Raw genomic sequence first — 13,204 nt, 5'->3', positions numbered from 1 at the left:
TATATTAGTATAAGTCACTTAACTTAGATATATGAACCTCAGAGCACAGCCTTAGGAAATTTATAATATGGGACAGCGGAGAAAAACAACTTCAGTTCTCAGACAAATGAATCCACGCTGGTTGGGCCAGAATGTCGGACATGGAGAGTATTACAAAGAAAATTCACAGTTTTCCTTTCTTACCACATCCTACCCCCACCCTTGTGTCTGACAGTCCGTTCTGTGGGATGTGGAAAGCATACTCAACTATGGGGGTGGGGAGAAGGGGCGATTCAGATTCTCACACAGGAACTGGGGCAGCACATTTTGCAGTACCCGTCTCCTGAATGCTGCATTAAAGGAAGAAGAGACATCAGTGCTTTAATGCTTCATGAACAGGTGCACTGATGTCCACATAGCTGCCTTACAGATTTCACATTAAGCACCAGAGCTTTCTGCCCAACAAGTTGCTGAATTCCTTGGAATAAGATGTGTGGTTATCCAGTGGATTTGCTCCAGATACTCTGTAGGCTTCAGTAATATGTGCTTTGCCCCATCTTTCAGTAGAGGATTTAGAGGCCTGCCTTTTATCTGAAAAGTAATATAAGTTCTGTGGACCTACAATAAGTTTTCATGCTCTTGATTTAAAGTACTCCGCTTATATCCATTTCATGCCATTCAGTTTCATTGGGAAGCCTAGGCCTGGAGCAGAAAGAAGGCAAAGCTGGTTCTTGCGACCTGTGGAAAGGTGTTTTGGAATAAATAATGAGTCCATCCAAAGAACTGTTTTGTCCTTATGGAAAATGCATAGATGAGCCTTCATAGACAATGCTCTGAGTTCCGATATCCCTTTTCTAGCTGAGGTGACTGCTCCTAAGACCCATTTTGAGAAAGAGAAAGTAGGTCAAAACAATGTAGTGGTTCAAATGTTTGTTTTGTTAAGGCTCTAGGACAGGAAGCTATGTACCACAGGAGGACTAACGAAGGGTTGTGCTAACTAGAAATCTTAGATTCCTTACCATTCCAAACACTTGCTGTGACAGCAAGCTGTATTGGGCTTGATACCCTTAGCCCACCCATCCTTTAGTACCTCTGAGATATCCTTTACTTTGGCTGTCTTGGTATTTAATGTCTTTTGTAGCATCAGTACTGGCGTTTGGGCCAAGTGATTGCATACCTTGTTGGCAGACATTTTCTATGATGCCAGAAGAGTACACCCAACTGAGTATCCCAGACACCTCTGTTCTCCCCTTTCAGTTTCCACACGATTGGTTTTAGCAGCAGTTTTGGGTTCTGGATCAGTTCCTGGCTTAGACTTCCTTCCCAAGTTGTTAGTTTCAGAGAGGGTTTATGAAGTCCAAGAACCAGAGGTTGCAGGACCAGTGAGGGGTGATCAGGCTCACTGTGGCTTGCTCCTTTAAAATCTTTTCTTACTGCCCTTGCCAGTACAGATACAGGAGGAAAGTTATAAAGTAAGCCTTATGAGCCAATTGCTTCCCCTTCTGGTTCTTGTCTCCTGATCTGGTCTCCTTGTCTGGTTAATGTCTCACCATCTTTTCAGTTTTCTCTCAAGGTCAAGAGGTCTGTGACTAAACCCCTAACTTTTTTGACATCACCTGAACTGTTCATGGATTTAGACTCTTCTCTCCCCCGCCTTCATCCCCAGTCCAGGTCCATCCTCCTGAATCAGCATGCTGTTGCATTCTCCCTCCTTTATGTGGATGGCTTTCAGAGAGATGATGATGCTCTGATCAAATCAGTAGACTAATTGCTTCCTTATGGAGGGAGGAAGATTTCCTTTGTTGATTGACACAGGTATAAGCAGCAGGTATAATAGGCTAGGGCAGGCTAAGCCTCCTCTGACAAAGCTGCGGCCGCCAGACACTGGTTGTGGGGTTTGCAGGGGGAGTTTTTGCTTATTACGCACCGTGTAGGTTCTGAGGCGACTGAGGAGGGGGTATGTGCTACTCAACTCCCTGGATTCATCAGTAATCTTCCTGGACATAGGTAATTTTGATGGTGTCTGTATGACGCTGATGCTGTGGCTGTTGATGGCCCGTAGCTCTAGCCACTTCATATTCCCCTTCTTCAAAATGGACCATGTCCCTTGGGCTACTCTGAGTGGCATTAGTAGTAATCATGAGTCTTACTGATTCTGAAACCAGGTACTCCTGTGGGAATCACAAAGGATGAGTCCATCTCTTGAGGGAGGAAGTGACTGACCTGAGATCAGTGATTCTCAGATCCTGAATGGTAGCAATTTCTTTTCGATAAGACTAATCCTAGACATCTCCTAGGTATCCAGCATCATTCCTAAATGCAGAAATCCCTGAGATGGTTGGAAGTGCCTCCTCTCTATGTATACAGAAATCCATGATTGTATAAGTCTCCACTGGATCCTGAAGGACAATCTGATAGAGATACATGTGTATCCTCTTTCTGACAGTGGCTGTTAAGCCCATCAGAATCTTGTGTGATGACCTTTGGGGTAGTCACCAGTCCAAATCAGAGATTTCTGTCCAGAAAATGCTTCACATTGTAATAGAGCACAGACATTTTCAGTAAATCTCCCTGATTGGCACATGAAGATAAACCGCTTCGAAGTCTCTTGAAGTCATGAAATCCTGGGTGACAGCAGCAATGACAGATTTAGGATTTCCATCCAAACTTGAGAGATTTGTTAGACTTAAGATCTAAGATGGCTCTTGTGTTCCTATTCTTCTTTGGGACAAAAAAGAATAAAGTACACACCACAGAATCTGTCTGGCCGATCCTGATTCTATGGTTCAAATGCTGAGACCTAGTAGAACTGTCCCTAGTATCCATTTGCCTGATGTAGGTGTCTCCTGTAAGTGGACAAACTTATCAAGCCTCCTCCTCTCCCCCCTACTCCATCCCAAGATAAGAGGTAGTGTTGAATGTGGGGCACAGAGTCAGGTAGATGATTTATGGTTTGATGCAGGTTTTCCAGAAGATCATTCTTTGAAGTTTCTTATCTATTGAAAAGGGACCATCTCCGTCTTCCAGATATGAAGTCTCTATGGATTTCTTGTGCGCTGGTTAGCATAAATCAAAGACGTGCCAGAGAAAAGTTCTATAGCTCTCCTCAGGTCAATGACATGGAAAAGACTTTCTTCCAACCTGCTTCTGTTCTCCCACCACCACATCCTCACCAAACATCTTGCCGCCTAATTACTTGGCCGAGATCATAAGGTGTTTTACTTGCATATTTGCTTTCCAGAGATGGAGCCAGAGGTGTCTTTGGGCTACCAGATTAGATGCCATGGAGCAAGCTGTGAATCTAAGGGAATCCAGAGAAGCATTTGCTACAAGAGAAGCTGCTAATCAGATCTTATTCCTATTTGGTTTCAGTGCAAACTTGTCTTCAGTTTTTTTATCTTGATCCTGGCCTGATTGGGTCATACAGTCTATCCATGCTAGACTCACCCGTGGCTGTCCCTGAGGCAATTAGTGTCTTTTACTAATGCAGTGGCTGCTGCATCCACATTTGGTAGAATGACCAAATATTTCTTGTCCTTGGGTAAAGAATAGAATCTCTGCATTTTTCTGTGTAGGATGCTTAGCTTTGCTTGGGAGCCCATTAAACCTCGATTACTTCTTCAAACACTGGGGATAATGAAATACATAATTCTCTCTTTGCTTTAGTTGGAAAATAGTTCTGAGATGCTTTTTTTTTTTTTTTTCTGGGATCAGTGGCTCCTGGAGTGTTTCACAGAGTGAGTAGGATGAAACAGGTTTGCTCCAGCAGGCAATCTGGCTTAAAAACCCTCTGCCAATAGAGAGGGGTTTAAAAAAAAAAAAGATTTACATCAGTTTTCCATGAGTCTCCAGTTAGTCTAATTCAGATGATTTTGGTTGTCGTGTTCTGAAAGGCTCTGCTACAAAGGGGAGATCCTTGGTCTGCCTTCTGCCCAGGAATGGAGGCAAAGAAGTCTGGGGTTCTCCACAGAGAGGCACTCTCCAGGCCCTAGGCTGGCTGTTAATCTTTGTTTTGCCTTCAGCCAGCAGGGAGAGGTGGAATAACTCACAGTACAGACTGTCTGACATGGAAGACAGGTGACTTTACACCAATCATGATTGCTCAAGACATGCATAATTTTTTAAAAATAAACTATAGCAACTGAGTTTTGTTCGTTCTTTTTTAAAAGTAAAGAAGAAATGTTCTCTCAATAACTACAATGTGGTGTTATGCAGATTACTGTACACTGATTTATAGCTATAGCAGAATTAGACATCTCATTAGTTTCCTAAAACATACACAGTGTTTTGAAGTATAAACTCACCCTTGCTTGTTACACACCATATGTTTTATTCTCATCAGCAGAACATTAATAATCATCAGTTGGCAAAAGGCCACCTCAGACTAGAAAATATAATACTAAGTGGCAGTTCTCTAATCCTGTCACAGTGACTGGAGATTTTTCAGTAAAATTATTAACACTAGATTCTCACTAAAATAATTTTAATGGGCTCACTAGTTACATATACATTTTAAGTGGGTGATGCACTAACTAGCTTTATAATTTTGCAGGTTTGGGTCAAACTTTAGGCCACAACTAATACACAACTTATCCTTGTGGCTATTTGTCAATATCACAGAATCACCACCCTGTTTAGAATAATCATTGTTCTATTCTTTAGAAATGCATGTTAAGACAAACAAACATTCAGGGATGGAACAGCTATAACTTGTAATGTGCCAGGGAGACACTGATGGCAAATGTTTTAATAACCCATAAAGAACAGAGGTCAGACAAAGCTGAGGGGAAAATGTTATTTCAGGTTTAGTAAGCATTATGGTCAGTAGTTGCAAGATTCTCTGAAAAGTGAAAATGCACTCCTAACGATTCTAAGCTGCATTAATACACACAATATTTTTTAACTAGAGCTGGGTCTTTTCTGAGCGCACATGCCAACTGTGCTGAATTATAGTATGTGGTGGTTTTGTGATGTATGGCAAATACTGACCAGCAACCTTTTACTTTGTCCGCAGCAGGATTTAAACCTAGTTTTTTAAAGCCTACTGCATGAACCCACTAAACTGTACCAGCTTGCTCCTTATAGTAATTGTTTAACAAGAGAAATTAATGCTAGTTCCTTATTTTTGATAAGTGATTAAATACAGTTGTACACCCTGATTCATAATGCAGACAGAAATAATATGAAAATATAATTAATAGAAAATAGGTTATAGGACTATTAAAGGAAACCGTAAAAGTAAGCCTACATGGTTTATTGTGTAACAAAACATTTAACAAGAGACTTGATTCATATCTAGAAGTGAAGGGCAGATAATTATGGTGGACCTGTCATGAGTTAAAGTTGGTTCAGAGATTTCAGTTTAACAAGTATTAAGGGTGATGTAGTCCAGTTAGTAGGTCTACAGTTAAGATCCTAAAGTAATTAGGCCTGGAAAAGACAACCTCCCCTCAGTCACTGTTCTTTGCAATATGGAACTATGGCTCAAATGATATTTTGTTTAAAATTATATAAAATAGCTAAACACAAAATTATACAGTTTCATCATTTTGGAAAAATGATTACAAAAAAAGCAAGGTGGGGATGGATTGTATTCCCCACCGGTAGTAGCCAACATATATGGAATGGGTATAGATTCACTTGCCAAACTGTTCACACAACCTTAATGACGGTGATCACTTGAGGTGTACATTTTCAAGTGAAACTATTTATCTTTGTCCCAAAAATATGGAGAGACTTTTCTTGAAAATCTAAAAGGTCCAAGTTGTTCTGATAGTCATCCCCATTTAGTTCAGTGATGTTGCTAAGGATGGGAGGAGACTTTCGCTCAATTATTTTTAAAAAATGTTTGAAGTAACTGGTTTTTAGAGTCTATAGGTATACCTTGAAGCAAATGCGTCCTCTTATCAGTCCATAAGGAACAGGTCCATAACACCTGGAATCTGTAGAATTCCTGAGATTATCTCCTTCTAACCAAACATGCCCTTTAGGCACCTGCAGTTAGGGAAGATCAAAATACAAGTTAGACAACGTAGAATGTGTTTCTTTAAAGGAAATTCAATCCCCCAAGATATAACCTGTAAAGTGAACCCTCTTGTGTCTTCTTGTCATTCCATGAATTAATACTTCTATGGTCTCTAAAACAGTGCTAGATTAGAAAAAAAAATATTTCCAAGTATCTGTTCTATCACATGCTCCAGAAACGCTAGTTTGCAACAAAAAATCCAAAATGAAGATGTAAAAGGTTAGACCAGTATGACAGGGTCATTAATTTAATAGACTTCAAAAGAGGTCATTAGGATGTTGACTGAAAATCTGCCCTCCTGTCGCAGGAACAGCATGAACAAGGCAGCCACACACTCATCAACATCCTGGGGCCAGCACCAAGGCTAGACCTGTTAGTAGGCTCATGATGATCTAAATGGTAATTGATTGTGACATCAATTACGAATAATCTCATCATTTTATCGGAGTGGGGCTTGTCAAAGTTCTAATTAAGATCACAGTTCATTCTATGTGCAGGCAGGATCCACAGCACATTATATTGCAATAATGACCATCACAAAACAAGTCTCTTTTTACAATTTGAAAATTAATGATGGTGACCTTATACTATATGACAAAGACCTTTTATTGCCTATATGTTCTATGCATTAACTATATTACATGCTGTAAGTTCAGGACCTGACTAACTCAATGAAAACATAAGAAATAGAAACACAATTGCATTCAGGGGTGCCGAAACAATTTTATAGTGGGAGTGCTGAGAGCCACTGAACCAAACTGTAAATCCTGCACATAATGGAAACCACTTCAAGCCAGGGTGTGCTGCAGCACCCCCTGCACTCCTAGTTCCAGCACCTATGGTTGCATTAGTAACCAGAATAACACAGTTCAGAGCTGCGTACATTTAACCAGCATGAAAGAATTGATTCAAAATATATAGCATGCAATGACTAAGATTCATGCTGGTAAGACAAAATAGAATCACTTAACATTTCACAACTTCAGAAAAGGATAAGCTCTTAAAAGCAAAATAATTCTTAAATACTATATTTGATAGTTTATATGCCTAAGAATCTAGGGTAGACTTAAATTTAACAAATACCTGTAATACTTCCTACCAACCACTACATAGTAGGAAAACAATCAAACATAGGCATCTTAACATAATGTGAAATCTCCCAAATACCAATGTTTAAGAAGCAAGCTACTTAGGACAACTTTACTATGCTCCTATGTCAGAATGAAACTATAACCAGATAAAGGGACAAAACTTACCTCCAGCATAAATATTTAATTTCAGTTGCATATAAATAAATATTAAATTTGTAAAGTATGATAGAAGGGGGAGGGGTTAGAATCCCTAAGACAATTAAAGCTGTAGTGAGTCTAAGCAGAAAACAGATACCTAAATTTTATTACCAAAACAAGTACTGTCACAGAATTATATAAATAGAATTCAAGGATAGCTGATTAAGTAGTGTAATTTGACTACCACAGGTAACTGCTCAGGTCAGACAGAAACTGGATGAAAACCCATCAAGAATAGAAACAGACTAGTCTGGAAAACATCTGCAGAGGATGAAAGATGTGAAACATTATCTTCCACAGTTGAAATCTAGTCTTAAGGTAATTCCACAAAAGGGACTTAGGCTCAGTGTTGCAGTGCCCAACATTTAGGTGCTCTAGTGTCCAGTAGAATTTACAGCCCCAAATTAGGTTTAGGTTTTGTAATGACCCATCCACTCCCAGTCTTTATTCAGGCCTAATCATAGGGATAGGACCTAACCACATCAGCCACGCCACCAGGACCTCGTTCACCTGCACATCTTCCAATGTGATATATGCCATCATGTGCCAGCAATGCCCCTCTGCCATGTACATTGGCCAAACTGGACAGTCTCTACGTAAAAGAATAAATGGACACAAATCTGACATCAGGAACTATAACATTCAAAAACCAGTCACTCAATAACAGACCTAAAAGTGGCAATTCTTCACCAAAAAAACTTCAAAAACAGACTCCAATGTGAAACTGCAGAACTGGAATTAATTTGCAAACTGGACACCATCAGATTAGGCCTCAATAAAGACTGGGAGTGGTTGAGTCATTACAAAACCTAAACCTAATTTCCCCAATACTAATTTCCCCCTACTGTTACTCATACTGTCTTGTCAACTGTCTGAAATGGGCCATTCTCATTACCACTTCAGAAGTTATTTTTCCTCCCTTGGTATCCTGCTGTTAATTGATTGTCTCGTTAAACTGACCTCACACTTGGTAAGGCAACTCACATCTTTTCATGTATTTATACCTGCTCCTGTATTTCCACTCCATGCATCTGATGAAGTGGGTTCTAGCCCATGAAGTGGGTTCTAGCTTGTGCCCAAATAAATTTGGTAGTCTCTAAGGTGCCACAAGGACTCCTCATTGTTTTTGTTGATACAGACTAACACGGCTACCACTCTGAAATTTATTCATGTCCACTTGGGTTTTAGCCCATGAAAGCTTATGCCCAAATAAATGTGTTAGTCTCTAAGATGCCACAAGGACTCCTCATTGTTTTAATTAACAAAGGTGGAAGTCAATAAAAGACAATCAAATTTCTAGAGTCCAACTGATCTGTGTAGGACATCCATCTCAGCATATGTTCGCAGAGTTTCATCTGTAGATCTAGGTTTTAGAATGAATTGACGCTTCCACTTTACTCAAATTTCCTTCATGTCTGATACTAATTATGCTTTAAATATCCCACTGCAAATACTCGTGCTATTTACTGCTATTGACAGCTTACCCATGCACAGCATTCACCACAACCACTTCTCCCTCCCACCCATGATTTACTGTCAGATTCAGTCCTGCAGTATTACATGCAAAGGGGAAAAATGACCTTGCTGGTGTAATCCACTACCCAATATCTCCCAGAGCTACAAATGACACATCAAACTACTGTATGCAGTGTTGTAACAGTCCCATGATATTAGAGAGAAAAGGTGGGTGAGGTAATATCTGTTACTGGACCAAACTTATGTTGGTGAGAGACACAAAGTGATCACTCTATATCTGACCTATCAATCCTCATCCTCAAAGGAAACCTGCACTACACTTCCAAAAGACTTTGGTAGACACTAAAAATCATGGACTGAATAGATCCGCTGGATTTATGGCTTATTACAACAATCTATAATCCACTAAACCCCACCCCCAGTTGCTTTCCCACCTCCCTATGACTGGAGGAGTGTTAACGCACCACTTCACCTTGAATGGTTCCTTGAAGTGTGTGTTAACTACTTATGCTAAGAAATCTGTTGAGTTGTGACATTCTGGTTAAGTTTCCCAGACCTGAAGACGAGCTCTGTGTAAGCTCGAGAGCTTCTCTCTCTCCTCAACAGAAGTTGGTCCAATAAAAGATATTACCTCACCCACCTTGTCTCTCTAGCAACAAACTACTGTCATTTGAAAGCAATATCTGAAATATCAAGTGCATAAAAGGTAACTGGCTCGACTGACTATAGCCCAACGAAAAAAAGAGGCCCTGACCTGACCTGGAAAAGAGTTCTGTATAAGCTTGAAAGCTTGTCTCACCAACACCTCCCCCACCTTGTCTTTTTAATCAATCCTTCGTCATGCAGGGTTCTGAAACTGTCTCGCACCCTGTGCAGTGTCTGATCACCATGACACAAATACTCCTTCTCCTCCATCTCACTTCATTGGTCACCATGCTCCTTTGCTTTGCCTGACACACGGCAAAGCAGAGAGCTAAGTATTCATTAGTAAGATAACGCGTAGGGGTTGGTGGACTCCAACCACTTGCAGAACAACTATGCACAAACATCTGCAGCCATTCACATCTTCCTGTGCTCCTGAGCAGAAAGTATGTCAGCTCTGGCCCATTTATTTCCTATATAGTACTATAAATGTGCTTCACTGGTTATCACAGTTTGCATCCTAGAGAGCATATCTGCAATGAAGAATAGTCTTACACCATGAAATACACAATTTTGGTAACTTTTACAAATCCTGATGGAAAGCATGACAGAATTCTGCATATCAAAAACTGATTTTAAAGTATTGTCAAAATGTATGACATCTAAAAATAATACAGTATCATACTTTTATATGATGGGTGCCCATCATGTAGGCACCTCGCTACAACCAAGAATTAAGACAGGCCACAATCAATAATTTTAAAAAAAGTTGTTTATGCCCCTTTAAAATAAAAGCTAAAGCCCCAGTCTTCCAAAGACTTATGCAGATGCTTAACTTTACACTCTGAGTCAATCGATTCCATGGGATTATTGAAAGTGCATAAAGTTACATATGTGCATAAGTCTTTGCAGGATCAGGACCTTTGGCCCTCCTAATGTTGGAAGGCAGGGCATTCCAGAGCTCTTTAGGAAAAATATGGCTTTGCTCATTCTAGACCATACTTTCAATACCAAAAGTATAATACCTTTCTTACCGAAGGGTCAAGAAGATATATAGGGCAAAAGAAGATCAGCAAGATATTGGGACCAAATCTACTGAAAGCTTTAAATTTAAACAACAGCTCATCAGAACTGCCCCCTCCAGACAGCTAGTGTAGAAGACAAAGCAATAGGTAGACTAGACTCTCCCTCTGTACATCCGTGACAGGAGTAACACTGCTGCATTCTGCACTCACTGCACGTGGTGGATCAGCTGCTTAGCCTTCTATGACAAAATTAATTATATCTAAATGCGGAACCAAAAATCCCAACTCTTAAATTCACATTTATCCTTGGAACAAGACTGTGATAGAGAAAATCAAATTACCTAATATCACCATTTCTAGTATTCTCTCATCTTAGGCATGGTCTACAATTAAAGTTTTACTGGAATAACAATGTCAGCTCGGTATGTGATTTTTTAACCAACACTATTGTGCCAGAAAAGCCCTAGTACGGATGCAGTTACACCAGTATAAGGTACTTTATAATGGCATAGCTTATTTCACTTAGGTTGTCTCGAATAAAATATACTGGTATAAGCACTTTTACACTGATATAACTACATCTATGCTAGGGGAGTTCTGTCACATTAAGTACGTTGGCATAGTTAAAGTAGCAAAACTTTTAAGTGTGAAAGGCCTTAGAGTTATACTGATTTTGTACTTCTAGAAAAGTAAGGGTTTATAATTTATGTATTTATTTTTTAGACATAGATAAAGTTGCAAAAGGCCAGATTCTGCACCCTTACTCACATTGAGTCATATTTTACTATTCAAGTAGTCTCCTTGATTTCAATTCTCTTTTGTGTATGAGGTGCCTGTATTGATTTCTGTGGGAATAGCTGAGGAGTAATGGGCTATGTACAACATGAACAAAGGTGGAATCATCTAACATCAAAAGAATTTTAAAAAGTAACATTTACTGCCTTAGCGGATTTTCTCTATCATTTTTGCATGCATGTAAATATGCAGAAATAATTAAGTAGCTGTATTTTTTTCTAAAATAAAAAGCACAGAGAATTATGTACTCGTGTTCTTGTGGTTTCTTCTTTCAGAATTCTACAATAGCCTGTGCTTTTCAAAGGCTGAACTTTCATAAGGTCACAGGTATTCTAATCACCTTGAGCAATATCAAAGTTTTAAATTTAAAAAGAACCCTAAATCATTCCCATTTTTTCTTTTCAGTTCAGAGGCTTCCTTCTTGAACTATAAGAGCTAATCTCAGTGCTGGACAAAAGAATAAAGTCTCTAAGTTCTCATCTATCCCTACTGAGGTCTATTTAAGTGCCTCCTACTTTGGTACAAGCAACAAATGTAATTGCTTCATTGCCTGTGGGTGTTCATTTAACAAAAAAAAGCTTTTGTGAATAAACCACAGGTGTTAACTTTCCTGATTAAAGTGAAATATGATGAAAGAACCTACAATATCAAATGACACATTTACGAAGTACTAATAAAATTTATTTGATTAAGTAAATTGCATCTAATTAAGGAATAGCATAAGATCTAAGAGATCAACAGTTCTGTTTTAGTACTGCATATTTCATGTCTCACAAATGAAAATTTATTTTTTCTTAATCCTTTAATTATCCTATAACCTGCAGCATATATCTAACAAAGTTGGTATCAAATAGCTTAATGGACATACTCTATTCATACACTGTTTATCACCTAATTGCATTCATCATTCTTCTGGGTTTACAATAAAGGTTGTTCACCTTAAAGCTGCCAAATGGCCTAAAATACAATGACATAAATCTAGTAAAAAGAACCAGAACCCAACACTGGAAATCAGTTTTAATCTCTACATTCATGTTATCCTTTTCCTTCTGTGCTGGAAAAATCCTCACAGTAGTAACAAGTGCATGAGAAGTCAATGTATAGTAGATCTGATATCAATAATCATAAGTATAAATTCAGTTGGTTCTCTTCATGTAATGTTATATGAGAACTGGAAACTGAAGATTTACTGAATGACTGAACATTATTGCAGATCTGAATTATTTGAAATATTATATTTTCAGATACAGAACAGCAGCCATTTTTCCTTAAATTCATATGTATTTTTGAATATTTTATTCATTTCATTTGACACATTGAGTGGTTTTACTGAAAGAGCTGCTTATGAATAAAATATACCATTCCTAACCCACTATAAAATGGTTATATATCTGAACACACTTCCGTGACCCTGATCTGTTCTATTATAATAAGGAACAGTGACAATGGTACAACAATATTATCTTTTTATTTTGGAAATTAGTTGTAGTTAAATGCTTACTCATATTGTGAATTAATTTCTCAAAATGTGAGTCATCTGATTGTTTAGGCAGAAGAACTAAGATTGTAAATCTTGACCTATCTTTAGATTTTAATACTAAAATTCCATGTGACATCATATGTACTTCAAAGGAAACAATGTTAAATCACAGAGGCCCAGATCCTCAGTGAGAGTTAGGCACCCAAAGACCTTGAGGATCTGGACCAAAGTGCACTTGGATTTATTAGTACATCTCACTGCTTATGCATAAAGTCCAATTTTGGACTTGTGAGATACCCTACAGGCAAGGATTTCAGTTGCAGCATTTCTCTATGTTAAAGGTGATGCTGGAAAGTTATTACAGTAAATTATGTCAAGATAATTAACTATTTACTGTAAACATTGTTTTGTCCATTGTTGATTTTAATAAATTCCATGTAGCATGCACTAATAAACTGTATAAAGATCTAAGACTGTCAGCAATCTAAAAAGC

The 13,204-nt window shown here is 38.6% G+C and overlaps 2 protein-coding genes across 10 annotated transcripts in view; one reads left to right on the top strand and one right to left on the bottom strand.

The window, feature by feature from the left end:
- Window positions 1-13,204, bottom strand: part of IMMP1L (inner mitochondrial membrane peptidase subunit 1) — a 73,752-nt gene that overhangs the window by 1,036 nt on the left and 59,512 nt on the right. For all 9 annotated transcript variants that reach the window (XR_012159371.1, XR_012159369.1, XR_012159368.1 and 6 more), the window contains one exon: window positions 5,863-5,973. Coding sequence is in view for 1 of the 9 variants with exons in the window: in XM_073347775.1 (XP_073203876.1) it covers window positions 5,863-5,973 (111 nt within the window). In the remaining 8 variants the exon portion in view is untranslated. The remainder of the gene's footprint in view (window positions 1-5,862; window positions 5,974-13,204) is intronic.
- DNAJC24 (DnaJ heat shock protein family (Hsp40) member C24) overlaps window positions 1-13,204 on the top strand; it is a 170,091-nt gene that overhangs the window by 126,039 nt on the left and 30,848 nt on the right. The window lies entirely within an intron of this gene.

Source organism: Lepidochelys kempii, chromosome 6 (assembly GCF_965140265.1).
Source record: "Lepidochelys kempii isolate rLepKem1 chromosome 6, rLepKem1.hap2, whole genome shotgun sequence".
NCBI classification, from domain to species: domain Eukaryota; kingdom Metazoa; phylum Chordata; order Testudines; family Cheloniidae; genus Lepidochelys; species Lepidochelys kempii.
This window is presented reverse-complemented; position numbering and strand designations above follow the sequence as displayed.